This window comes from Haliotis rubra, unplaced genomic scaffold, assembly GCF_003918875.1.
Source record: "Haliotis rubra isolate DU_JTF1 unplaced genomic scaffold, ASM391887v1 Scf988, whole genome shotgun sequence".
In the NCBI taxonomy this organism is placed as follows: domain Eukaryota; kingdom Metazoa; phylum Mollusca; class Gastropoda; order Lepetellida; family Haliotidae; genus Haliotis; species Haliotis rubra.
The window spans coordinates 202,680-230,634 of NW_025767732.1; the positions used below are offsets into that span (position 1 = coordinate 202,680).

The window sequence follows — 27,955 nt, forward strand, 5'->3', positions numbered from 1 at the left end:
AGCTGGAAGCGGAGATATTGAATATAATTAATATATTAATTCCAAGAGATTACTTATTTGCCATTTCATCTTCAATAAATGCATCTTGGCAAAACAAATGGGAAAATGAAACTACTCGTAGACACGTGTACTGCGCTTGTCATGTAAGCAAACATTTTATAATACGTCGGCGTTGTCGTAGAGATGAAGTTGTTTTGACTCGCCACAGGCTAGGCCATCGTGGCTTGAATGTGCATAGAAGTATTGCAGATGATACCATCTCTCCCCTATGTGAATACTGTAACATACACTGCCGAGAAACGGTTCAGTACTCTTAGTGAATGTCCAGCTCATAAAAAACACGTCAGGCTCTCAAAACAACTCTGTTTAACAAAACCAAACATTTTTACAATTAACACAATACTCGGGGATAATGTAATGTATGGTTGCATGCAAGAGCTGTTTAACCTGCTCATTCAAACGGGATAGAATGACATAATTTAACCAAACATTTATATAACAATGTGTTAAGTGTTGGGCGCACAGAGTCCTTGTCAGTCACAGGGTTGCCCTAAAACCTGACCTACCAACATGTACATCGGATGTTGTAAACGAATTACACGCCTTGATTTCGTAGAAAGTGAATGCTCGAAACATTTCGAAATGTCGACATCAAACCCTGTAGCTGCGAAATATTACTTAGCATGAAGGGAAAGTTTGGTTTTGGAGGGTTGAAGTCATCCCTCTTATCCCATACAGTATTGTTATTTTAAACAAACAGAAGTAGTTTTATTTATTCTTAGCATTCTACTGTGTTTTATGTATCTGTTCTGTATCCAGTGCTAGTCTTAAAGTGTTATACATTGTAGTTTATTTATTTATTTTCTTAATGTCCAGTTTTATCCTTCCCCCTTTACATTCGTTTAATCTTTGAAAACAACATTTGGTCATGTTATAACGTACTTTAAATCATTTTAACCACTGTTGATTGCTCACTGTAATTTGTGAGAGCTCCTCAGATCGTGTGACTGATGTTGTTCGTGTTGTAATGTGTGTTATGGATATAAGTAATTATTGTAATTCCAGCGTCCATAACGCAAGACAAATTCCCTTCTTGGGCAATAAAGTATTATTATTATTATTAAACAGACTTGTGGAGCCCTTTATGCGTAGTTCTGAAGAGATGAGATGGTCTCCTTTACTTTTAGTTCAGATGGGAAAATCAGGGAATTGGCTATTATGGCTATTGAACGATATCTGTTTATCGTATTGTTAGCACTTAGACGTCTTAGCCAGATGCACTTATTTTCACCATGAAACAGATGAGGTGAGGTGAAATTGGGTTTTACGTCGTGCTTGAGAATATTTTGCTCATATGACGTCGTGCATGCGTGTGTAGGTGTATGTGCGGCTGCCTGTGCTAGCCCAGACTTAAACTGGTTTTATAGTGCTAGCCCACTGAGATACCATGCCGCAGTGAAGCATGAATGCCACACACAGACACATTATACTGACTCCGAGACGACCAGTCCTTGTTGTACCAATTAATGCCGAGAGCCAGGCAGGGACCAACAAGTACCATATTTTAACGTTTTTTGGTATGACGCGGTCGGGGATCGAACCCGCGACCTTCCGCTCTCCGGGCGGACGCTCTAACCACTACACCACGGAGGCGGTCTGAAATAGATTAGCAAAGTCAGGAATACAATTGGTGATAAAGGGTTTGCCTACTCCATGAAGCAAAGTCTTAACAAAACATATGAAATATTTTGCTTAAAGGGCACGTTTACAGGAAAAAGAACTTATTTTCTTCTTCTTTTTTATTGTGAAAATCATTTACGTGGAACTTTCACGAATAAAGTCAATACAATTTTGAAAATTTAATATAACCATATATATTTTTTTGTAGCAAAACGATTATAATTGACACATTCAGTGTCATCAGTGAAGTCAAGCGTCCCACTCACTGTTTTCTTTATAGAATGGGATATATTCTGACAAATTGGGCTACGCTTAGGCTTCAGTGAATGGGTATGATTTTGCGCCGCTTTTAGCAATATTCCAGCAATATCACGGCAGGAGCCACCAGAAATGGGCTTTATACCCACGTGGGGAATCGAACCTAGGTCTTCAGAGTGACGAACAAGTGCTTTAACCATTAAGAAACCCCACCGTTCCCGCTCAAAAGCCAATCCAAGGTACTTTTTTCCTGTTTCGTGTCTCAGCACATGTGTCGTGTCTTGTCTATTATAGACTAAGTGATACAAATCAAACTTATGCTCAGCAAGATGTATTTTACACAACTTGTGAGAGCGTGGGGTTATTTCCTTGTCCCAAAGAGAACGACTCAGCAATATTCTCAGCTATATGGCGGCGGTCCGTAAATAATCAAGTCTGCACCAGACAATCCAGCATGAGCATCGATCTACGCAATTGGGTAAGTCGACTTACGACAAGCATGGGTTGCTGAAAAACAATTCTAACCCGGATCTCCACGGATTTCAACAATGACAAACGATTACTTTATCCATACGGTATTTGATCGTGTTTATAGTTGACATAAAACATTATTATTGACTACAAGTCAATGTTAATCCATAATGTGAATGATAATCCACGTTCATGGTCACGTGGTCACGGAAATAGAATGTTGATACCTGGTGTTATTGTTTTGATATTTTGCCGTTAAGCATAATGGAATGTGTGTCCTTGGATGACTGTATGTTGTCTTGAATTGACGTTTTCTCTATGATGTACTGTGTCGGTGTCTAGCGAACACCCACAGTCCTTCAGTTGACTTCATCACGCCGGCATTCCTTCGTTCCACTTTGTGGCTTAAATCTACCTGTAACGTATATCTGAAATATCAAAGTGTAATGCTTTATGGGCAATGAAGACAAACATGTAAATAAATTCACCGAGGTTAATCAAAAATGTAATTTTTATGATAAAATTGATATTTTATACTTATCCTGACTCATTCTATATTGCTTATCTTCCTTCTCCTTTCGACGGTTAAGTAGAAACTTGAATCCCCAGTTCCCTGTAGAAAACGTAAAATCACTCACCCACGAGTTGTCTCCCTTTTCCCGCTAAAAGGGCCCTACGTGAGTAAAGCTCAGCTCACATCACTCTCTCCTGAATAAGCCTGTAGTGCTGAGAGGGGGCGGCTGGGAGGGCCTTTAGATCATGTCAGGTTAAGTATAAAATATCAATTTTATCATTAAAATTACATATTTGTCAGTATCCTGACTCATGCTATATTGCTTATTGAATCCGACGGAATAGGTGGTGGGGTCAGCCACCTGACGGGATTCACTGTGACTGTTCTCTTTTCTGATCAGTAGCGTCTGCTCACATACCCCCTGGGAACTATTCTCTGCAGCTTCCAAAATATCCTGATGACATCCGCAGGGCCACCTTCTCTAGCATGAATGAGGAAGCAAAATTAATGTATTTTAGTTATCTAGAACGATCCATATGTTAAGGTAAGGACTATTAGCGAAACTGAGTCTAAATCACCCATACGCTGACTTATCCTGTTAGACTGGGAACATGGACTCTCTACCAGTGGCAATGGGTCAGTTGCCTGGCGTGAACAAGCCAACATGAGTTTCTCATCGTCTGGCTGGAATTGGAGTTGTTGTGTTACTACAAGAGGGCCGAAATGGTGGATACCAGATACATCTCAGGTAACAATGTGTCGCAGATGTTGGTTGGCGAACACTGTTCGATTTCCAAAAGCAGCCTTCCATGATGGATGATAAAGAGCAGTTCCCATGTTGTGCGAGTGTCGAGGCTAAAGCTCTAATTTCGTGTGGGTTGGAGTGAGTGAGTGAGTGATTTAGTTTTACGCCGCACTCAGCAATATCCCAGCTATATGGCGGCGGTCTGTAAATAATCGAGTCTGGACCAGACAATCCAGTGATCAACAGCATGAGCATCTATCTGCGCAATTGGAAACCGATGACATGTGTCAACCAAGTCAGCGAAACTGACCACCCGATCCCGTTAGTCGCCTCTTACGACAAGCATAGTCGCCTTTTATGGCAAGCACATGGGTTGCTGAAGACCTTTTCTACCCCGGATCTTCACGGGTCCGTGTGGGTTGGAGGATCTAGCCCCGCTGCTTTGTAAGCTTGTAGGATGACAGCTCTCATCCAAGATGAGATAGCAGTTCGGGAGACTTCAATAGTCATGGCGGGTGATAGCGGGATAATGAGATGCTTGAACTTCCTCCTTCCTGTAGCAGTCCGTTCTAAGTAGATTTTTAAAGCTCTGACTGGGCACAGGGACAGATCGTCCGTATCGTGTGGTCCAAGGTCCGAAGACAGTGCTGGTACGTGGAACTGTCTACCCGGTTGACGAGGTAGCTGATTCTTCGCAATGATGTCCCATCTGAGACCCAGGTGGACTGCAGCATGCTCCGGAGTCGAACGTGGTTCGTAGTGGAGGGCATGTATTTCTGACATTCTAGCCGGTGCAGCTAGAGCTAGGAGGAATAATGTTTTCTGAGTTAACAGCTCAAAAGTTGTCTCTCAGTGGCTCATAGTCGTCACTGGTAAGATGTTGCAGCACTACGTTAAGGTCCCATGCTGGAGCTCTAAATTTCCGCTGCTATTCTAGTTTAAAGGACCTCTCAGAGCAACGAGTTCAGGTACTTTGGTGAGTTTAACTCCCGTATCCATGGTGATAACAGAGCTGATCGCCACCAAGTATGTTGAGAGTGTAGATCCCTTCAGTTGTCTAGTAGCTCTCAGATGACATAAGTACTCTGCTACTTGAGGATGTGTAGCTTTCACGGCCGAAAATTCCTTGCGTACAGCAAATTGATCCAAACTCTTCCTTTTATCATCGTAGAGGTTCAAAGTTGATCGTTTTAAGGCCAGTGTAACTGCCTTAGCTGCTCTGAAGGAGTACCCTCTTCATTTCAACAGTGCATAATACGTTCCATGCGTGTAGCCGTAGTACTGTTTGGTTGCAGTGATGTTGTTTGTGTGAGGGTGGATAAGTAGATTCGGCCAATCTTGTAGGCGTAGTGCTGGCTTTCCTAAGAGCTGTAGAAGGTCTGGAAACCAAGTTCTCGGTGGCCACTAGGGCGCAACGAAAAACAGGATCAGTGGCGGAAATGCGTACGCATTCAGTTCCTCCGAAGAGATGGCTTAAGTGTTGAGGGCCCAGGCTTGTGGATCTAGTACTGGTGAGACGAACGCCGCAATCTGATGAGTGAAGCCTGTCACAAACAGATCTATGAGAGGACGGGCTTGATCTACTGTCAGCAGTTGGAAGGCTTCTAGGTGAAGCATCTACTCTGTGGGTGATGGTTGGACCAGTCTGGATAAGGCGTCGGCTAAGACGTTCATTGCTCCTTGAAGTGTTGGAACGTCATTTGCAGTACAGGCCCTGATCTCATTGAGCCTTGGAAATTTATGTAAAAGGCTACTGTTGAGTTGTCCATGTGAATCATAAGGATTTGATTCCTCAGTAGGTGCGTCCAGTGTTGAACTGCCTCGCTAACCACCTTGAATTCCACTTGATATATGTGCAAGGTTCTTTCTTTTAGTGACCAAGTTCCAGATGCAACCTCTTCGCTGAAGTGCGCTCCCCATCCTTGTAGAGATGACAAAGAGATGTAGGTTGTAGGCTGGCTCTTACAAATAAGTCCTGTCGCAGACATTCGAATTGTCTGTCCACCATAGTAGGTACGACTTCAGGTGTTGAGGGATGGATATCTTCTGCAGACTGTCGAGATGAGGTCGTAGGAAGTGTTGAAGTGGTCGCAACATCTTCCTCTGCGTGTTAGGCCCTGTGGTGACGTGAGGAGACTGAGTAGTCTTTGCCATGTTCTAGAGGTGAGTTGAGAGCTGCTTGAAGACATGCCTGTATGCTTAAGCATCGGTCTTCTGGAACCACAATGCTGTTCTTTGTGGTGATGAACTTGATGCTTAGCAACTTCAGCTCCTGTGATGGCTCTAGTTCCGACTTCATATCATTTCGTAGCCAGCTCAGTTGCGTTAGTAACTGGATAAAAAAATGCAGTTGACGTCTGAGTTGATCTGCTAATTGATGCGCCTGTACCCTGCCCCTTTGATGTTGAAACGCAATGATGGGTTTTGTTACACGTGTAAATAGCCACTGGGCCAAGGGGAGGACCCTCTGCTGGTAGTGCTGCCTTTTATACAGGAAGCGCAGATACTTCCTCGAGGCCCGGATGTATAGGGATGTGCAGGTAGGCATCTAGTAGATCTATGCTGGTAGTCGTTGGGTCTGATTAGATGTCGCAATTGTGGTAAGTGCAGCAACATTAACTTGTCCGGTTCTAGTAAATAGTCCAGATTGAGACGCTTCATATTGTAGATGAGTTCTTTTTTGGTACTGGGAAAATTGGAGAATAAACGCTGGGAGTGAGACCGCGTTGGTCTAGGATCTGCACAGCGTTTTTTGCTAACAGCGAGTCGATGGTCTCTGTCTTAGGGTTCTGGAAGTTGTTGATCAAAGATTCGTTGATAGCCTGGGATCTAGTCAGCCCGAAGAAGGTCCTTCTCGTGTCTAGATTTGCCAGCTTTTTATCTTCCACTCTATAGCTGCGTGACTTAGCGTCGCCAAGGAGATGGAAGTCGTCATCTATGTCCTGCGCCTGAAAGAAGGTTCCATGTTGTGTAAGGGAAATTTTCTCCCAGTAACGCCGGAGTATGTTGCCCTTGAGGTTAGGTGGGACCTGCGATATTGGCTTTATAGGATGGATAGTTAGCGTTTTTAAGTCTTCCTCTACAATGCAGTAGGTCTCTGCTGGGATTATGCTATCGGTATGCTATCCATGATAAGACCTCTGAGTCTGTATATATGGATGCATCTTCCATTTCATGGTCATCTTCCATTTCATGGTCATCTTCCATTTCATGGTCGCTCACACATGAGGCCGCTGCTTCGTCTTGAATGGAGTCACTGATAGATTCCGTTGGAGTAGAGTGGCTGTGAGGAATATGTGATTCCGTTGAACGTTGTTATTATTGCATGGCTAAAACGACTTGTCTGGTAATGTTTGACACAAAGTCCCGGTCCAACAGTAGCCTGGCATTCTCTAGAGGGTTCGCGAACGCTTGTGACGTAGCTGAAGCTGTTTTGCTTTGATGATGACGCTGCTTATTTGAGGTTGTCTGCATAGATGGGTTCGTGAATGCAGTCGCGGGTTCTATATTTCTCTGGGCAGGTAGAGATACAGTAGATTGACTGCTGGTTGACTGGTTCGCGAACCCTTTCACGAATTGTATAGAGACAATCAGGACAATCAGTAGACTGAGACGAAGCTGGTTTATTGTTGACCAACGGGTTCACTAACCCTTCCGTAGATCGTGTAGAGTTGATCTATGGGTTTGCGAGCCCTGATGGTGTGGAGGAAGGTCTACGTTGAGATGGCTGCATTTTCCTCGACGCTGAAACAGTTCATGGTTGTTTTTGCGAGCTAGGGTTCCCAAACCCTGAGGTTTAACTTGTCGTCGTCTTCTGTGAAGTTATCACAGTTATCTGTGGTTCGAGAACCGGTAGCAATGTGTCTATATCGTCTAATGCCGTCAATACATTCTTGAACGATGTAGTCTCACTGGGAGACTTTGATGGTCTAGTAGATCTAGATGAATGATGTGATGATGTTGTTTTCGACGTAGATGATTTCTTAGACGATGCAGAAGATCTCTTTTTCTTAACCAGCCTCAATACAGTTAACGGCCTTAATTTGGATAGATAGGCCGAAATTGGAAAGATATTAGTCGCAAAAGGGACCCATAGTGACCGCTCAGCTGTCTGCTTGGGCAATAAAGGAGAGAGTAATGAGAGCTTGGCTTTAGTCACATGGGACACGTTTGATGGGAAAAGGGAGGCAACTCATGGCGTGTGATTTTCGTTCTCTTTAGGGAACTTGGGCTTCAGGTTTCCACGTAACCGTCGAAAGCAGAACGGAGATAAGCAATATAGCATGAATCAGGATAAGGAAAAATATATAAAAATAACCTCATTAAAAAACCCCATTCCAATAACAACATATTTATTTTAAGGAGATTTCGTGCACTTTATGTCAAGAGAGAAAGGTTTCTTGAATACCTGTGAAGTATTCTTGAAAGCATGATCTTTTCCTCGTTCATGGCAAAATGTTGCCCGATACAGTTTCTGAAAAGAAAAGTCATAATGAACAATCTCACATTCTCATTTAATGTTACATTTTATTCTTAAAATGTCCAGCGGAAGTTAAACGTCACAAATCTATTACGGCAAAAACTGCTAATGAATTTATGATATTACTTATTCATAGAAGATATTAAACGACCTTCCGTATAATACCATTTTTATTAAGCGAGTTAATGATCTGGTACTAAATTTTTCACGAGTTTTATACAAATGGTATTTCAGGGAAGCCAGTTTAGTATTCTGTTTATTTCTTTCCAACATAAACTGATAGAAACGGTCTACAGTGTGATGACGCTTTCCGCGATTCAAGCAAATTCTAATACCACTGGGACAGAGATCTTAGCATTGTGACATCATAAGATAAGGTAAGATAATATACTGGCCACATAAAGAAACTGTGCACACAAAAATATAAACATAGGCACACAGCGTCTTTATACATAAATACAGGTGTGAACATAGTAAGTATTGGAGACAATCAAACGCTCATGCACGTGCCAGACGACGTGACGTCGTTGATGGTGGCCTATGGACTTGCAATGTGTTACTGCACGTGCGGCCCGTGCAGCTGTACACAACATGTGAGACTCAGAAATTGCTGTCACTGTCGAAAGCTTGATCTTATGTCATTCAAACGTTCACAAATTCACATGAGAAGTCACATGCACATCATGCCAAGATTAACATCTGCTCAACGTCATGAAGCCATTGGAATGGTTCGAGCAGGAATGAGCCAACAACAGATGGCAGCACATTTCCAATGCCATCGTATCACGATATCTGCATTGGTCAGGCGTTATCGAAACAGTAATGACGTCGCCGACCACCCACGTTCTGGGCGCCCCCGACGTAACGACGCCAAGACAGGACAAATGGATTCGGGTGACTCATCTCGGACACAGGTTCCAGACGGTAGTGACCACGTCCCAGACCATTCCCCAGGCCTTCAATGCTCATTTGGTAGCCTCTATGTGTCGTCGATGCACGGCTGTGCTTCACGCACATGGTGGTCATACCCGTTGTTGACTTTCTGACTTCGTCGTGTGACCCCCTACTCGATTTTGAACTTCTGACGTCATCGGTACGGATATTGTTTATGGTGTTTTGACATTTTGACATTTTGTTGTGGTCCGATACTTCAGCTTATAAAGTGTCTACATCATTTCGTCTTTTCTGTGTTGTATTCCAATTCTGAAGGAATTTATTTTCTGTGTGCACAGTTTCTTCATGTGGCTAGTACACTTTATTACCCAAGAGGGAATCGGGTGGTCAGGCTCGCTGACTGGGTTCCCACATGTCATCGGTTCTTAATTGCGCAGATCGATGCTCATGCTGTTGCTCACTGGATTGTCTGGTCCAGACTCGATTATTTACAGACCTAGTGGTTAAAACGTTTGCTCTTCACGCCGAAGACCCGGATTCGATTCCCGACATGAGTACAAAATATCTAGCCCATTTCTGGTGTCCCCGCCGGGTTATTGCTAAAAGCTGTGTAAAAATACTCACTCACTCACTCACTCACTCACTCAGTTATCGTAATTGCCAACTAAATTTTAGTATTACCTCGGGCCAGCGGAGAAGGGGATATATGCATAGTGGTCTTTCTTCTGGATGTTCTCGGTCAGAAACCGATCAGGATCATACACTTCCGGGTTCTCCCACACTTCCGGGTTATGATGAACATTCCATATCCCCAGTGAAATGAGTGTTCCTACTGGAAAGACCTTCCCGTCGATGTCCATGGGGTGTTCCAGTTTCCGACTGACCAGCGGAACAGGCGAGTGGAACCTCATCCCTTCCTTCAGACATCGTGTCAGATACTCCATCTTGGGGATGTCATCCCTGTAACATATACAGATTTATTTCACTTTTCATTTACCAATCAGTCGTCGCCAACCCAACCCATATTAGTACGACATGTACAGGCTATTCCTCTTCGGAAAGGTGATCTGCAACTGACATTCTTATGGATTTCTAACAAAATGGGAACAGCTGTGTGTTCTGCTCACAGTAACGAAAATGTTAGTTGCAGCACCAACCCCAATAGCATTTCTCTAACAGCCAGGTGATGTGCTCTGACAGGTGATGTGTCCTACTAGCTAATGTTAATTACCAGGTGTTGTGACATACCAAAAATGAAGTTTACCAGGTGATGTGCCTACCAAGTAATGTGCCCTACCAGGTGATGGGCTCTACCAGTTGATGTGTCCTACCATCTAATGTGAATTACCAGGTGTTGTGCCCTACCAGATAATGAGGATTACCAGGTGATGTGCCCTACCAGGTGATGTACCCTACCAGGCGACGTGCCCTACCAGGTGATGTGTCCTACCATCTAATGTGAATTACCAGGTGTTGTGCCCTACTAGGCGATATGTCCTACCAGTTGATGTGTCCTAAATGTGCCCTACTAGGTGATGTGCCTTACAAGTAATGTGCTCTACCATGTGATGTGCTCTACCATGTGATGTGCCCTACCAGGTGATGTGCCCTGCGAGGTAATGTGCCCTACCAGGTGATGTGTTTGGATTCTCTTCCATCCAGTAGAATGTCCAGTTCCTCCTGGATCCTGGTCTGGAACTCGGGTTTGGAGGCCATGGTAAACAGCGTCCATGATATCCCACTGGCCGTTGTGTCGTGACCTGGAAAGGAAAACACAAGGAAACACCAAAACAACTACTTAAAAGTAAGACCCATGTTCTCCATATATAAACACATCGTATGGTTCCTTATGTGTGTATAGGTAAGTGTATAGTTATTTATAAGATAAGGCAATAACATAAAGTTTCTGATTACATCCGGTGCATTTATACCTTTGTTAATAAACGAAAATATGAGGCAAATTTCAAATTTGACTAATAGTTTCCAGAACAATGTTCATCAAACTGTGACTGCTTTCAACAAGGCTGCTTGTTGCCAGATGAACACGGTATTACTTGCAACACCTGGTTTTACCAGTGGCTAAAAATCGGATGTACAATTAAAACCAAAGATGGGTTTAAGTTATTTGTAAAGCATATTAAAACAAGCATCAGGAAGGACAGCATCCTCAATGCAATATTGGTAACAAACACCATATGACGTCCCTTCTCGTAAAGACAATACAATGTCTTCCACATACCGAGAATAACGGGAAATCACTTCATAAATGGCGTCCGTCTCGTCACTATGATGTCACAACCCGAGCTCGACCATGACTGAATTTCTATATGCAACTGCGCTGATTTTGGGTTCAGGGTAGTTATTGGCTGCTTTTGTAGAAAACAATGAAATCAGGTATGATTTCGTGTGTTTGTTTGTGTGTGTGCGTGCGTGCGCGTGTGCGTGCGTGCGCATGTTAATTAGTATGTTGGGAGACTATTCACGATATTTCAAAAGCGTTTTATACAATACAGGGGCGGCGGGGTAGCCTAGTGGTTAAAGCGTTTGCTCGTCACGCCGAACACCCGGGTTCGATATGGGCAACAGTGTTATGCCCATTTCTGGTGTTTCCCGCCGTGATATTGCTGGAATATTGCTAAAAGCGGCGTAAAACTAAACTCAGTCAGTCAGTACAATACAATAAACAGCGACATGATTAGTGACTGTACCTTGAAATAGAAACGTGTCGACTTCATTCCTGATCTCTAGCGGGGTGAGGCCCTTGCCATCACCATCTCTGGCACTGAGCAGGACGTCCAGGAAGTCGAGGTAGCGGGTCTTCGGGGGTCCATCTCTCTCCTGTGTATACAATATGTTAAATACAGGATACCGTTGTATTGATAACACTGTAATAAACAAAGGGCAATGCTGTATATATAATACAATGTTAAACATGGGACAATGTTGTGTAGATCCGCAGTAAACTGTTATATATGGGACAGTCTTGTATACATAGTCCAGTGTGAAACATGGGAAAATGTTGTATACATAGTAAACCGTTTAACATTCGACAATGTTGTATACGTAGTCCAATGTGAAACATGATAGTGAATGAGTGGTTATTTTTTACATCCCTTTTAGCAATATTCCAGTAATATCACGGCGGGGGACACCAGGAATGGGTTTCACACATTGTTCCCATGTCGGGGATCGAACACGGGTTTTCGGCGTGACGAGTGAGCGTTATAACCACAAGTCTACCCCACCGCCCTGTGAATCATGGGACAATGCTGTATACACAGTGCAATGAGAAACATGGAACAATGTTGTGTACATAGTGGTATTTACATAGTGCAATAGTGGTATATACATAGCGAAGTAGTGGTATTTACATAGTGCAATAGTGCTATTTACATAGTGCAATAGTGGTATTTACATAGTACAACGTGAAACATGGGACAATGTTGCGTACATAGTGCAATAGTGGTATTTACATAGTACAACGTGAAACATGGGACAATGTTGTGTACAAAGTGCAATAGTGGTATTCACATAGTACAACGTGAAACATGGGACAATGTTGTGTACATAGTGCAATAGTGGTATTTACATATTACAACGTGAAACATGGGACAATGTTGCGTACATAGTGCAATAGTGGTATTTACATAGTACAACGTGAAACATGGGACAATGTTGTGTACATAGTGCAATAGTGGTATTTACATAGTACAACGTGAAACATGGGACAATGTTGTGTACATAGTGCAATAGTGGTATTTACATAGTACAACGGGAAACATGGGAAAATGTTGTGTACATAGTGCAATAGTGGTATTCACATAGTACAACGTGAAACATGGGACAATGTTGTGTACATAGTGCAATAGTGGTATTCACATAGTACAACGGGAAACATGGGACAATGTTGTGTACATAGTGCAATAGTGGTATTCACATAGTACAACGTGAAACATGGGACAATGTTATTGTACATAGTGCAATAGTCGTTTTACATAGTACAACGTGAAACATGGGACAATGTTGTGTACATAGTGCAATAGTGGTATTCACATAGTACAACGGGAAACATGGGACAATGTTGTGTACATAGTGCAATAGTGGTATTCACATAGTACAACGTGAAACATTGGACAATGTTGTGTACATAGTGCAATAGTGGTATTTACATAGTACAACGTGAAACATGGGACAATGTTGTGTACATAGTGCAATAGTGGTATTCACATAGTACAACGTGAAACATGGGACAATGTTGTGTACATAGTGCAATAGTGGTATTCACATAGTACAACGTGAAACATTAGACAATGTTGTGTACATAGTGCAATAGTGGTATTTACATAGTACAACGTGAAACATGGGACAATGTTGTGTACATAGTGCAATAGTGGTATTCACATAGTACAACGTGAAACATGGGACAATGTTGTGTACATAGTGCAATAGTGGTATTCACATAGTACAACGTGAAACATGGGACAATGTTGTGTACATAGTGCAATAGTGGTATTCACATAGTACAACGTGAAACATGGGACAATGTTGTGTACATAGTGCAATAGTGGTATTCACATAGTACAACGTGAAACATGGGACAATGTTGTGTACATAGTGCAATAGTGGTATTCACATAGTACAACGTGAAACATGGGACAATGTTGTGTACATAGTGCAATAGTGGTATTCACATAGTACAACGGGAAACATGGGACAATGTTGTGTACATAGTGCAATAGTGGTATTCACATAGTACAACGGGAAACATTGGACAATGTTGTGTACATAGTGCAATAGTCGTATTTACATAGTACAACGTGAAACATGGGACAATGTTGTGTACATAGTGCAATAGTGGTATTCACATAGTACAACGGCAAACATGGGACAATGTTGTGTACATAGTGCAATAGTGGTATTCACATAGTACAACGTGAAACATGGGACAATGTTGTGTACATAGTGCAATAGTGGTATTCACATAGTACAACGGCAAACATGGGACAATGTTGTGTACATAGTGCAATAGTGGTATTCACATAGTACAACGTGAAACATGGGACAATGTTGTGTACATAGTGCAATAGTGGTATTCACATAGTACAACGGGAAACATGGGACAATGTTGTGTACATAGTGCAATAGTGGTATTTACATAGTACAACGTGAAACATGGGACAATGTTGCGTACATAGTGCAATAGTGGTATTCACATAGTACAACGTGAAACATGGGACAATGTTGTGTACATAGTGCAATAGTGGTATTTACATAGTACAACGTGAAACATGGGACAATGTTGTGTACATAGTGCAATAGTGGTATTTACATAGTACAACGTGAAACATGGGACAATGTTGTGTACATAGTGCAATAGTGGTATTTACATAGTACAACGTGAAACATGGGACAATGTTGTGTACATAGTGCAATAGTGGTATTCACATAGTACAACGGGAAACATGGGACAATGTTGTGTACATAGTGCAATAGTGGTATTCACATAGTACAACGTGAAACATGGGACAATGTTGTGTACATAGTGCAATAGTGGTATTCACATAGTACAACGTGAAACATGGGACAATGTTGTGTACATAGTGCAATAGTGGTATTTACATAGTACAACGTGAAACATGGGACAATGTTGTGTACATAGTGCAATAGTGGTATTCACATAGTACAACGTGAAACATGGGACAATGTTGTGTGTGCAAAAGTGCAATAGTGGTATTCACATAGTACAACGGGAAACATGGGACAATGTTGTGTACATAGTGCAATAGTGGTATTCACATAGTACAACGGGAAACATGGGACAATGTTGTGTACATAGTGCAATAGTGGTATTCACATAGTACAACGTGAAACATGGGACAATGTTGTGTACATAGTGCAATAGTGGTATTCACATAGTACAACGGGAAACATGGGACAATGTTGTGTACATAGTGCAATAGTGGTATTCACATAGTAAAACGTGAAACATGGGACAATGTTGTGTACATAGTGCAATAGTGGTATTTACATAGTACAATGTTAAACACAGGACAATGTTATTTACATCGTACAATGAGGGCAATGTTAAACATAAACCGATGATGTATAGAGAGTAGAATCCAGTAGTAGAACACAGAACTAGGTTACATGCAGTACAATGTTATGGAGGACCATTCCGTCTCTGGATATTATTGTGAAATGTATCATACAAATTGTTTTGTTTTTGTTTGTTTTAGTAAGACACTGACCAAGGTCTGTCGCCTCTTCTCGATGATGTCTTCCGCCCAGCGATGTACAAAGTCACACTGCTTCTTAAACTTCTTCCCAGAGGACGAGTTGTAAAAGATGAAGTCAAGGAAGTGCCATGGGTTCCTGAAACAGTAGTTTTTATCACCGTTGCGCCAATTCTACAAGTTTTTGGGGCGGTGGGTGGGTCAATGGGGTTAAAGTGTTCGCTTGTCACGCCGAAGACCCAGGTTCGATTCTAACATGGGTACATGTGTGAAGCCCATTTCAGGTGTTCCCCCGCCGTGATATTGCTGTAATGTTGCTAAAATTGGCGTAAAAACATACTCACTCACTCACATTGCGTGAGGAGCGGACGCTTTAATCACTATGCTACCCCACAAATAGATGCCGTCTACATTTAAATGTATGGTATCCAGTATACCCGCACACTTACATATTTCGATCTGTAACCAGGAAGAGTAGGTCATTAACTGCGTTCACATATGGGTGAGTGAGTCTGAAACAAATGCATGCTGCTGTTAAATTCAACAATTTTTAACGATTTATTTCCCTCAAATAAGCATTCGCCAATCAACCGTTGAAAGCGTATTATACTGTAAGTGATAGAGAGAGTGAGTGAGTTTAGCTTTACGCCACACTCAGCAATATTGCAGCTATATAGCGGTGGTCTGTAAATAATCGAGTCCGGACCAGATAATCCAGTGATCAACAGCATGAGCATCGATCTACGCAATTGGGATACGATGTCATGTGTCAACCAAGTCAGCGAGTCTGACCACCCGATCCCGTTTGTCGATTCTTATGACAAGCATGGGTTACTGAAGATCAATTCCAGCCCGTATCTTCACGGTCGTATTATACTATGAATACACAATGGCATTTAGAAAGTGGTTAAATGGGATAACACATGGTATATTTGGGATGGCAATTTCTCAGTATAATGTACAGATTCTGGTACTTGTGTTAGGTTGAATCTCATCCGTGATTCGAATCCACATCCATAGAGTCAGGCACCCAATCGCCAGCACACAAAGTCTGCCACCTGACCCACTTAGTCAACGCGGCTTCCAGAAAAAAAACATATTATATCATGCTAAATGCGGTTATCTATAATACGAACACACATTGAAGTACTCAGCAGAATGTCCTCATTCTTAACAATAATATTTTCCCTTATCCTGACTCATGATCTTTGCTGATCTCCCTTTTCTATACGAATTGTAGTTCCCTAAAGCGGACGTAAAACTACATTCTCCCACGAGTTACCTCCCTTCTCCCGCGCAAACAGTCATACGGCCAGCCTTTCTTGTCACTCTCTCCCTTTTCTCCCAAGCGGATGGTTGCGCGAGCCCTGGAGTCCCGTATGCGGCATATATCCTTTATATTTAGATCCTATTTATCGCAGTTACGCTGTGTATGGTATTTGGCTATAACTAGCTTGTATTATATGTAAACATTTTGAAGATATTATTTGTATTTTATGACGTATTTTCATCGTAATGTAACTTGTTTACATTTCATGAAATCTTGCAGTGTTTGCAGGTTCCGGCTATCAGTGGCTGATCATCACCCCCAATGCCCGTCATGCATTAAGCCATGTTCTTCCACCTTGCGTTGTACATATTGCGTTGCTTCCTTAAGTGGCATTTAGAAGCTGGTATGATGAAGTGGAACACTTTTTATGGATAGACAACTTCTTTGTTGCAGTAGTAGTTGCGATGTTTCGGTGTAGATCCTAACACCGTTATCAAGCAAATGATACACAACATTTGCACAAGGAGAAATATATACATGGCGGGTATTGGTTTGTACAATAGAAGAGGTTTATGTACGGCGTGTTGACATGAGACTAGGAGATAGGAATGATTGAAGCCAGTAGGACTAAGGTGGACTCACAGGTCGAATGTCTGCGGAGGGAGCTATTTACAAGAGCAGGCCTTCGACACACATCTTTACGTAGATGCATCGCTACAAGGATGGGGTGCGCATCTCAACAACCAAGTAGGATCAGGGAAGTGGTCAGAAACAGCATTTTCACATCAATCTGATGAAAGCTGTGATCAACGCCTTAGAACTATGGTCGAGCTCGCTGATCAACAGAATGTTGATGGTCCACACGGACAACTCAACAGTGGCATTCTCCATAAATCGGCAAGGTTCAACAAGATCGCCAAGCCTACTTCAGCTCACATTCCAGTTGTTCAACATCACGGAGGATGCACACATCTGGATAAAGGCGTGTCACATACCAGGAGCCAATAACGTACTAGCAGACGTTTTTTCCCGACCACTTCGCCCGTCACCCACGGAATGGATGCTCCATCCAGAAGCATTTCGGCTCATCATAAGGGAAATAGGATCCCCATGCATAGACGTGTTCGCCACGAGGTTCAACAAACACCTACCGACGTTTGTTTCACCAGTACCAGATGCACTGAGCATATCAGGGGAAGGACTAAACGCTTACGCGTTTCCACCTCCGAGCTTACTACCGAAAGTACTGTTGAAGATCAAACAGACACAGGCGCTACATCTGACTTTGGTCGCGCCTTATTGGCCAGTGAGAGTCTGGTTCCTAGATCTAATAGAAGAACTCGGAAGTCCAACCCTCAATCTACCAGAATGGCCGAAACTACTCACACATCCGCACACCAAACAAGTCCACAGGAAACAAACATTGTTCCAGCTACATGTGTGGACCGTATCAAAACTTGTCTAAAGAAAAGAGGGTACTCTGCCAGAGCAGCGAAAGCAGTAACCTTAGCGTTACGCAGATCTACTCGCAATTTGTATGACGACAAATGGCAGAAGTTTGAACAGTATGCAAGGCGGAAAGGCTTCACAGCTATGAAAGCTTCTCATCCTCAAGTGGCGGAATATCTATGTCACCTTAGATACACTAGACATCTGAAAGGTTCGACACTATCTACATATCTGGCAGCCATTAGTACAGTCGTCACTATGAAGTCAGGCATCAAGTTGACGAAAGTACCTGAATTACTTGCTCTGCTACGCTCTTTTAAACTGGAAGACCAGCAAAATAAATTCAGAGCACCCGCTTGGGATCTGAACGTAATTCTACGACATCTCATGAGTGATGCCTACGAACCTCTAGAACAGACAACCTTCGAGCTACTCATACAAAACATCTGTTTCTACTTGCCCTAGCCACGGCAGCTCGAATGTCAGAGGTACATGCGCTGGATTTTTGACGAACTAGATTCGACACGGGGCACCGTGCTGCAGTACATCTAGGACTTAGATGGGACTTTATTGCAAAGAATTAACTACCTGGTCAACCAGATAGACAGTTCCATGTACCAGCGCTATCTACGATCCTCGGTCCAGAGGACACCAAGGACTAATCCTTGTGTCCTGTCAGAGCTTTGAAAATATATCTTCAAAAGACTAAAACAAGGAGAAGAAAATTCAAGAGCATTTCATCCCCTTGTCGACGGAGACATCAGCAGAAGTCTCAAGAAGGACAATATCGTTCTGGATGAGAGCCGTCCTATTGAGAGCCTATAAAGCAGCAGGACTAGAACCTCCGAGAGCTTCCAACCCACATGAAGTCAGAGCACTGGCGTCAACACTCGCTCTGCATGAAAATTGCTCAATATCATCAATTATGGAGTGCTGCTTTTGGAAGTCGGATACGGTGTTTGCCAACCACTACCTCCGAGACATAGCCACCGAAGACGTCTCCGGCATTCACCAGTTTCGGCCTCGTGTTGTAGCACAACAACTAGCTGTTCCACAAAGGCGCTGAGTTGGAAATCTCACCCTTTATCACGTTGACTTGTTGATAACATTTACTACGGAAATGTTCTAGTTTGAAAGTCCATGCGCGCAGTCTAGACTAGGCTAGCATCAGTGATTAAGACTCTGTACGGGTAAAGATACGTTAAGGGGTTGCAACTCATTTATGATAACGATCTTATCATAATCTATGGGTAGTCATAGACAACTAGTAAAATGAAGATACTAGTATATCTTAATCCACATGAATCTAGAAGATTCACTTGTCTAAGAGGGAAGTAAGAAAAGATTGTCTGGATAAGGAAATATATGTAATTTTGTAAGTAAAATTGATATTTTATACTTATCCTGACTCATGAGGTCAAGCCCTCCCAACCTCCCCGCTGGAAACACTTCAGATTTCACAGTAGAGCCAGGTGCATGGGCAAAAAATAATCAGGAGTGAGTGACAAGTAAGGCTGGTCACATGACTGTTTGCGCGGGAAAAGGGAGGTAACTCGTGGGTGAGTGTACTTTTACTTTATGATGTCAGAGTGAACATTTCTGTTGAGTTAAATAGGGCAAAATGCTGTAAATATATCAAATGACTACAATCAGTGATGGCACCAGCAAGCATAGTGAGCAACCGAGTTAAGATGGGTACCACTACTCTATTATGTTTGAGAGTTGCGAGGCGTTCGCACTAATGACTTAAATATTGTGTTTGTCAAATTCCCCCATACGTTCATGTTGCAGCGTGCCTCAGCATTTATGCTTTTTGCTCTGTCGAATTCCCCGTACTTACTCATACTGATGTCTGTCGACTTCCCCGTACTTACTACTGTTGTGGTCCGTCACACTACCCGTACATACACCTGTTGTGGTCTGTCAAATTTAACATACTTACTCATATTGTGGTTTGTCACATTGACCGTACTTACTCCCGTTGTGGGCCGTCAAATTCCCCGTACTTACTCCCATTGTGGGCCGTCAAATTCCCCGTACTTACTCCTGTTGTGGTCCGTCAAATTCCCGAACTTACTCTTTTGTGGTTTGTCAAATTCCCCGTACTTACTCCTGTTGTGGCCGTCAAATTCCCCGTACCTGTTGTGGTTTGTCAAACTCCTGTTGTGGTTTGTCAAATTCCCCGAACTTACTACTGTTGTGGTTTGTCAAATTCCCCGTACTTACTCTGTTGTGGTCCGTCAAATTCCCCGTACTTACTCTGTTGTGGTTAGTCAAATTCCCCGCACTTACTACTGTTGTGGTTTGTCAAATTCCCCGTACTTACTACTGTTGTGGTTGTCAAATTCCCGTACTTACCTGTTGTGGTCCGTCAAATTTCCCGTACTTACTCCTGTTGTGGTTTGTCAAATTCCCCGAACTTACTACTGTTGTGGTTTGTCAAATTCCCCGTACTTACTCTGTTGTGGTTCGTCAAATTCCCCGTACTTACTCTGTTGTGGTTTGTCAAATTCCCCGTACTTACTCCTGTTGTGGTCCGTCAAATTCCCCGTACTTACTCTGTTGTGGTCCGTCAAATTTCCCTACTTACTCTGTTGTGGTTTGTCAAATTCTACTTACTGTTGTGGTCTGTTGTGTACTTACCCTGTTGTGGTCAAATTCCCCGTACTTACTCCTGTTGTGGTTTGTCAAATTCCCCGTACTTACTCCTGTTGTGGTCCGTCAAATTCCCCGTACTTACTACTGTTGTTGTCCGTCAAATTCCCCGTACTTAATCTTGTTGTGGTTAGTCAAATTCCCCGAACTTACTACTGTTGTGTTTTGTCGAATTCCCCGTACTTATGCCTGTTGTGGTTTGTCAAATTTCCCCATTACTTACTCGTGTTGTGGTCCGTTCCCCGAACTTCCCCCGAAATTACTCCTGTTGTGGTTTGTCAAATTCCCGAACTTACTCCTGTTGTGGTCCGTCACTCGTGTTATTCGAAATTTCCCGTACTTATGCCTGTAGTGGTCCGTCAAATTCAAATTCCGTCCCGTACTTTCCTCCTGAACTTACTACTGTTGTGGTCCGTCAAATTCCCGTACTTACTCCTGTTGTGGTCCTTCAAATTCCCCGAAAGTATTACTGTTGTGGTTTGTCATATTCCCCGTACTTACTCCCATTGTGGGCCGTAAAATTCCCTGCACTTACTCCCGTTGTGGTTTGTCAAATTCCCCGTACTTACTCTTGTTGTGGTTAGTCAAATGCCCCGCACTTACTACTGTTGTGGTTTGTCAAATTCCCCGTTCTTACCCCTGTTGTGGTCCGTCAAATTTCCCGAACTTACTACTGTTGCTGTCCGTCAAATTCCCCGTACTTACTCCTGTTGCGGTCCGTCATATTCCCCCTCTTACTCCTGTTCTGGTTAGTCAAATTCCCCCTACTTACTCCCATTGTGGGCTGTCAAATTCCCCGTAATTACTCCCATTGTGGTTTGTCAAATTCCCCGCACTTACTACTGTTGTGGTTTGTCAAATTCCCCGAACTTAACCCTGTTGTGGTCCGTCAAATGCCCCGTACTTACTCCTGTTGTGGTTAGTCAAATTCTCCGCACTTACTACTGTTGTGGTTTGTCAAATTCCCCGTACTTACCCCTGTTGTGGTCCGTCAAATTTCCCGTACTTACCCATGTTGTGGTTTGTGAAATTCCCCAAACTTACTCCTGTTGTGGTTTGTCGAATTCCCCAAACTTACTCCTGTTGTGGTCCATTAAATTTCCTGAACTTACTACTGTTGTTGTCCGTCACATTCCCCGTACTTAATCTTGTTGTGGTTAGTCAAATTCCCCGTACTTACTGCTGATGTGGTCCTTCAAATTTTCCGTACTTACTCCCATTGTGGGCCGTCAAATTCTCCGTACTTACTCCTGTTGTGGTCCTTCAAATTCCCCGAACTTACTCCTGTTGTGGTTTGTCACATTCCCCGTATTTACTCCCCTTCTGGGCCGTCAAGTTCCCCGTACTTTTCTCCCATTGTGGGCCGTCAAATTCCCCGCACTTACTCCTGTTGTGGTTTGTCACATTCCCCGTACTTACTCCCCTTCTGGGCCGTCAAGTTCCCCGTACTTTTCTCCCATTGTGGGCCGTCAAATTCCCCGCACTTACTCCTGTTGTGGTTTGTCAAATTCCCCGAACTTACTACTTTTGTGGTCCGTCAAATTCCCCGTACTTACCCCTGTTGTGGTTTGCCAAATTCCCCGAACTTACTACTGTTGTGCTTTGTCAAAGTCCCTTTGTCAAAGTCCCCGCACTTACTACTGTTGTGGTCCGTCAAATTCCCCGTACTTACCCCTGTTGTGGTTGTCAAATTCCCCGTACTTACTCCTGTTGTGGTTTGTCATATTCCCCGTACTTACTACTGTTGTGGTCCGTCAAATTCCCCGTACTTACCCCTGTTGTGGTTTGCCAAATTCCCCGAACTTACTACTGTTGTGCTATGTCAAATTCCCCGAACTTACTCCTGTTTTGGTCCGTCATATTCCCCGTACTTACTCCTGTTGTGGTCCGTCATATTCCCCGTACTTACTCCTGTTGTGGTCCGTCATATTCCCCGTACTTACTCCTGTTGTGGTCCGTCATATTCCCCGTACTTACTCCTGTTGTGGTTTGTCGAATTCCCCGAACTTGCTCCTGTTGTGGTTTGTCGAATTCCCCGTATTTACTCCTGTTGTGGACCGTCAAATTCCCCGTACTTACTCCTGTTGTGGTCCTTCAAATTCCCCGAACTTACTCCTGTTGTGGTTTGTCAAATTCCCCGTACTTACTCCTGTTGTGGTCCTTCAAATTCCCCGAACTTACTCCTGTTGTGGTTTGTCGAATTCCCCGAACTTACTCCTGTTGTGGTTTGTCGAATTCCCCGTACTTACTCCTGTTGTGGTCCTTCAAGTTCCCCGTACTTACTCCTGTTGTGGTCCTTCAAGTGCCCCGTACTTACTCCTGTTGTGGTTTGTCGAATTCCCTCCCACACCAATGTTATAGTAGTCAAAAGTTCCCAGTACTCAACCTTATTTTTATCGATCACATATCCTCTACTCACCCCTGTTGCTGTATGTTTTCCTCTACCGACATGGCGCATCTCAACAGGATGTCAAATGTACAGAGACCGACTATGTTGAACAACTCGAAGCTGGTGCCTTCATCCACGTGTTTGTCAATCTTCTCCTGTTAACCAAATGTTGACATGTAAATGCTTACACCACGTCACATACGAAGTAACCACATGGGGAATCTTCAGTGTCACAAAATTCAACCACTGGGTTGATCCCTTTCCCAGGCCTGGTAAAACCGTCCACATTAAGCAGTTCGTCATCCCTAGCTCCTTAGAACAACATCGTGGCGGTGGGGTAGTCCAGCGGTTAAAGCTTTCGCTCGCAACGCCGAAAATCAGGGGTCAATTCCGCACACGGGTACAATGTGTGAAACCCCTATTGCTGGGATATTGCTAAAACCAGTCTCACTCACTAACATACTATACATAACATCATCACGACCATTCTGAAGACAAATAGAATTTAAGACACAAATGAACCCCCCCTTCCCCAAAAAAATAAATAAAATAAATAAAAAGAACAAAAAATAATGATACAAATCTAAACTTGAATATTGGTTGCTTACAGATTATATAAATATAATCATGGTACATGGTAATTAACACCACAAGAGTGTACTAATTATCATTGCCTACTGCCACCGCAATTTAAGTATTACCAATACCGCAGACAGGGCAGCAGGGCACACAATACATACGGCAAATATTCTCAGCTGATTGTCAACACATGTTTAGGAAATTGAACGAGTAGTTCAGTTTATCCGGAGGCATGTTTATTGACGACACAACGCAGACACGATGAAAATATATCACATATTATAATGACAAATTAAATTTGTTAATAAAAATAAACTGGCATGCTATATTATGAGCCTGGAATACTGGTGTCATATAACCACGAGTCTCAATGACACCAGCTGGTGTACTTGAATATCTAGTGAATTTGTAATCTAATATTCAAATATGTATACCTAAAAGGTACACTGTCGTAGTCCCACTGACATTGAAATGTACGGGACATTAACAGACGCGTTCATGCAATGAAAACTTCATTAATTGTTTGAACGCGCATTATCTTGATTCTTAACAATACAAACGGCATCAAAACATTTACATGTGTTTAGGTATATGTTTACCATGACTCAACCTTTATTCTGATTTCATTCGATAGACGGTCCACTGTGATGTTCGCAGCGTCAGTATTATTAAAGTCATATCTGTTACTTTTATGCAATGCTTCTCTATGGAGATCTGACGATAACTTCAACTTTAACCAATCAAGTGTCAGCTTTCTGAAGCGATTTGGCTTTGCCTTTCTTGCTTCTGTGCAAGAGTTTCGATTAAGAAAACTCACTGCAGAAACACGACACCCTCGATTGAGTGTAGAGTCGCTGGCCCTCATGGGAAGGAGTTCAGCGACTTTGGATCAACGCCGGTTTTTAACCTGGTTCAATTATATCAGCGCGTAACAGCGTGTGGGAGGAAGCCCCGAAAGCCTAAGGTCTAAGACGTTTACCACTTTAGTAAAACTCATGAAGGGTATAGTGCTAACAAGGAACAAGAACCTAGGAACATAAACCGGCATTCGAACCAAGATCCTGGCGTGTCCAAGGGGCGTAATTATGTCTCAGGCGACTGGCGTTAAAACAGCAAGGACTATAAAAACCAAATTTAAATTTATAAAGATCTGGGATTCAACCCCATAATAAAATTGTAATATTTGAATTATTGGGGTGACGTAGAGGTATGTATTAAGTCTCAACTAACCAGCATGGTGTCAATGGCGTTGTTGGAGACGTCGACGTAGGGTTTGAGGATGTCGAAGTGGAAGGCGGGGGTAAGGAGTCGACGAGATCGGTACCAGCGTTGTCCCCCAGCAACCAGGAGACCCTCCCCAAGCCAGGGCAGTAACGTTGCATATGGTCCCCCGAATCCCGTTGCCTTGGGTTCTATAAGTACAATTGCAACGAGAGGGTCAAGATTCTTTAAATTTGTTTCTGTATAATGAAATTTATTTTTAATTGGAACATTACTCTTTAAACGAAGCACACCTGTAACTATTAGTACACAACCAAAGGGAATTTTATGGATTTGCAGGGGCATTTACTCAAGGTAAGATGTTTTAGCACAGAATTTCCAATTTGCCAAGTAACATTTTCATCAATTTACTACCGAAAAAGAACAAAGTGATGAAAATCAACTCGCAATTCCGATATCGTTGAAACGTATTTCAAAACACACAAAACGGAGTAATTTTATGGTCACCTGTGGACTTGATGATGGCTCTGATTGTGTCTGGATGGTAGACCCTGATGACTGGATTGAAGGGCCCTATCCAGACCCGGTAGTACTTGGGGTATCTCTTCATCCAGTCCTGCTCCACTGCAACACGCTTCTCAAACAACTTAGGGAACTGAAACAAATACACAACCTCGGTGAATAACAGGCCCTCGTGTCTTTGCGGGGATAAAGAAGAACAAATATTGTTTTTGAGATGACTCCCGACTCAAAAAGCTTCACAGTACAATACATCATGACAAGGCCGGACAATTCGCTGCACCCCAACCGCCTGCTTTGCCGCGCATGCAATCGTTTAAAAACTTAATGTAGACATAATCATGGGAAAGAGTTCCTTCCGTTCCCCCAACCCTAAACCTTACTCTAAACCCAACCCTAACTTAAATTTTGGACTTTTAGTCATTTTGTGTGTTCTCTAGTAATTGTTATGTTAAGTTTTGTTAATAATTTTAGTATATTTATAAATATTATTTGGGGTGGGGGAACGAGAGGAACTCTTACCGAATCGTGGATGATTGGCTTATCGAGCACCACTCATGACACCTACCAATTTTCTTTTGTTTTTGCTGCAAGTCGATAGAAACTCGAGTTTGAGTCTCAACTGAAAGATCTTGACACAAGTGGATGACGATGTATCCGTACAAAACGGGTGTGCGGTCGAATCAAGCCCTGTGATGTTTGTGTAATCAATGAGAGATATTTTTGTATTTGGCAAAACCTCTGTTGTTTTATTTTCACGCATCATACCGAGGGGTGACACACGGCTGGTGGAACAGCGCCGGCACGCACTTCAGGCGCAAACGACGGTCGGCGCTGTTCCACCAGCTGTGTATTATCCCCTCGATGTGAAGCGTGAAAATAGAACAATGTTACATGATAGTTTCTTAAACAACGTTTTCAGGGATCGATCATAAAACGTCAGATTTCAGATCCTGTTGGGTACAGAGGTTTCAGGACCATGTGTCGTATTTATGTTTTGTGCACCTATCCCTATTTCGAGTTATTTAATCATTCATCGTTCTCATTTGAACCCATGGGGACTGTATCTGTGTACGTTGAATCATTATATATACCAGATATAGCTGTCACAGACATGTCGCTGCGATGCGGGTTGAATCAATCAGCGTGACCTCGGCTGCGAGGTTTGTCCGCTCTGTGAACCTACACATGACATCAGCATTTTCATAGCGATATCTTTCCCCGGCATGTGAGACGCAGCTATTTTTATAGACGCAGCCTATTGTGTGAGAAGAGATCTTACACAGTGGTGTATCATATTGCGTAACATACATTGTCCCTAACAGATACTCAGTTGACTGAGCTTCACAGGGGTGACCCTTCACAGACGCATGCATGCTCACGGCATAGACACGAGTAGTGAAATAATGGCTGTTCATAATGTCACTGGCCGCGAGTCAATTGTCATCCTGTCCTAGCTGTAACAATGTCGAAAGCTGGGTAATAAAATGATGTTTTGAATGATCTTAGCTGCGTAAACTTTTATGCTCTATATTTCCATGTATTGCTTAGTCTTAAACTAGTCACACCTAATACTCTCTGCATAGTTACTGGCATGAATGAGTTCGTAATCATTAATCCTATATACTATGCATGAACGGACACAGACGTGTAATGACAACTTCATTTCGTCCTATCTTGACTAGCGGTGACTGAATGAGAAGCAGGTTACGCTGCAAAAATAAACGGCGATGCAGAAAGAGCAACAGTAACAGAAAACTGTCTGTATACTATCTCAGATGACTTTGTTCCAAAGCAAACGATGGCCAAGAGCGAGATAAACTGACTCACCAAATGCAGATTGCCTGTCCTCCAGGAGAAGTCCTTGACTCCCTGACAGTTGTTGAAGAAGCTGTATAAACGCCTATACCATATCAGGAACTTGATCACTCGGTACGTAACGTACAGGAGAACAGACGTCCCTACAGACTTGACAACAGATTTACGATTGAGACGAGATGTAACCTGCAGAAGGTCCATCTTTTTCCTCCTCTGTCTGTCAACCTCCCAACCCAATGACTGAACACTGGGACACAGGTCTGTGCGACCCACTTTCAGCCGAAGACTGCTCACGCTGCAGGTCAGTGATTACCAGCTGACAGTATTCACTGTTTAGATAAAACCGCGGGACTTTCGTGTTTTGTTATGCTTTTAATCGTTACGTAATGTTCCTTACAATGCTGACGAGTATTGCTCAGTGTCTTGAGAGTGAGTAGAGTTATTGAAAATGAAACGTTGCGTGGCCCTGTTGCCTCAAAACAAAAGTTTGTTGTTCGAATTGTAAATGTACCGACCAAGATCGTCCATGTTCCTCGTACATACATGTGTTACTATCTGCCACATTTTCCTCACATCCCCCTGTCACTGAGTCACATTCCCCTCACATACCCCTGTCACTGCCTGTGACATTCTCCTCACATACCCCTGCTACTGTTTGTGACATTCCCCTCACATACCTCTGTCACTGTCTGTGACATTCCCCTCACATAACCCTGTCACTGTCTGTGACATTCCCCTTACATACCCCTGTCACTGTCTGTGACATTCCCCTCACACACC

The 27,955-nt window shown here is 42.9% G+C and overlaps 1 protein-coding gene across 1 annotated transcript; it reads right to left on the reverse strand.

The window, feature by feature from the left end:
* Positions 1–2,505: 2,505 nt before the first annotated feature.
* On the reverse strand, positions 2,506–27,483 carry LOC124265615 (cytochrome P450 4F6-like). The gene is made up of 11 exons (XM_046700402.1): positions 27,188–27,483; positions 25,346–25,493; positions 24,848–25,029; positions 23,069–23,193; positions 15,725–15,787; positions 15,291–15,414; positions 11,751–11,880; positions 10,673–10,802; positions 9,724–10,002; positions 8,077–8,142; positions 2,506–2,837 (listed from the first exon to the last, which is right to left on the reverse strand). The coding sequence occupies exons 1-11, from the start codon at positions 27,374–27,376 to the stop codon at positions 2,726–2,728; spliced, it is 1,548 nt and encodes a 515-aa protein (XP_046556358.1). The 5' UTR covers positions 27,377–27,483; the 3' UTR covers positions 2,506–2,725.
* Positions 27,484–27,955: the final 472 nt, after the last annotated feature.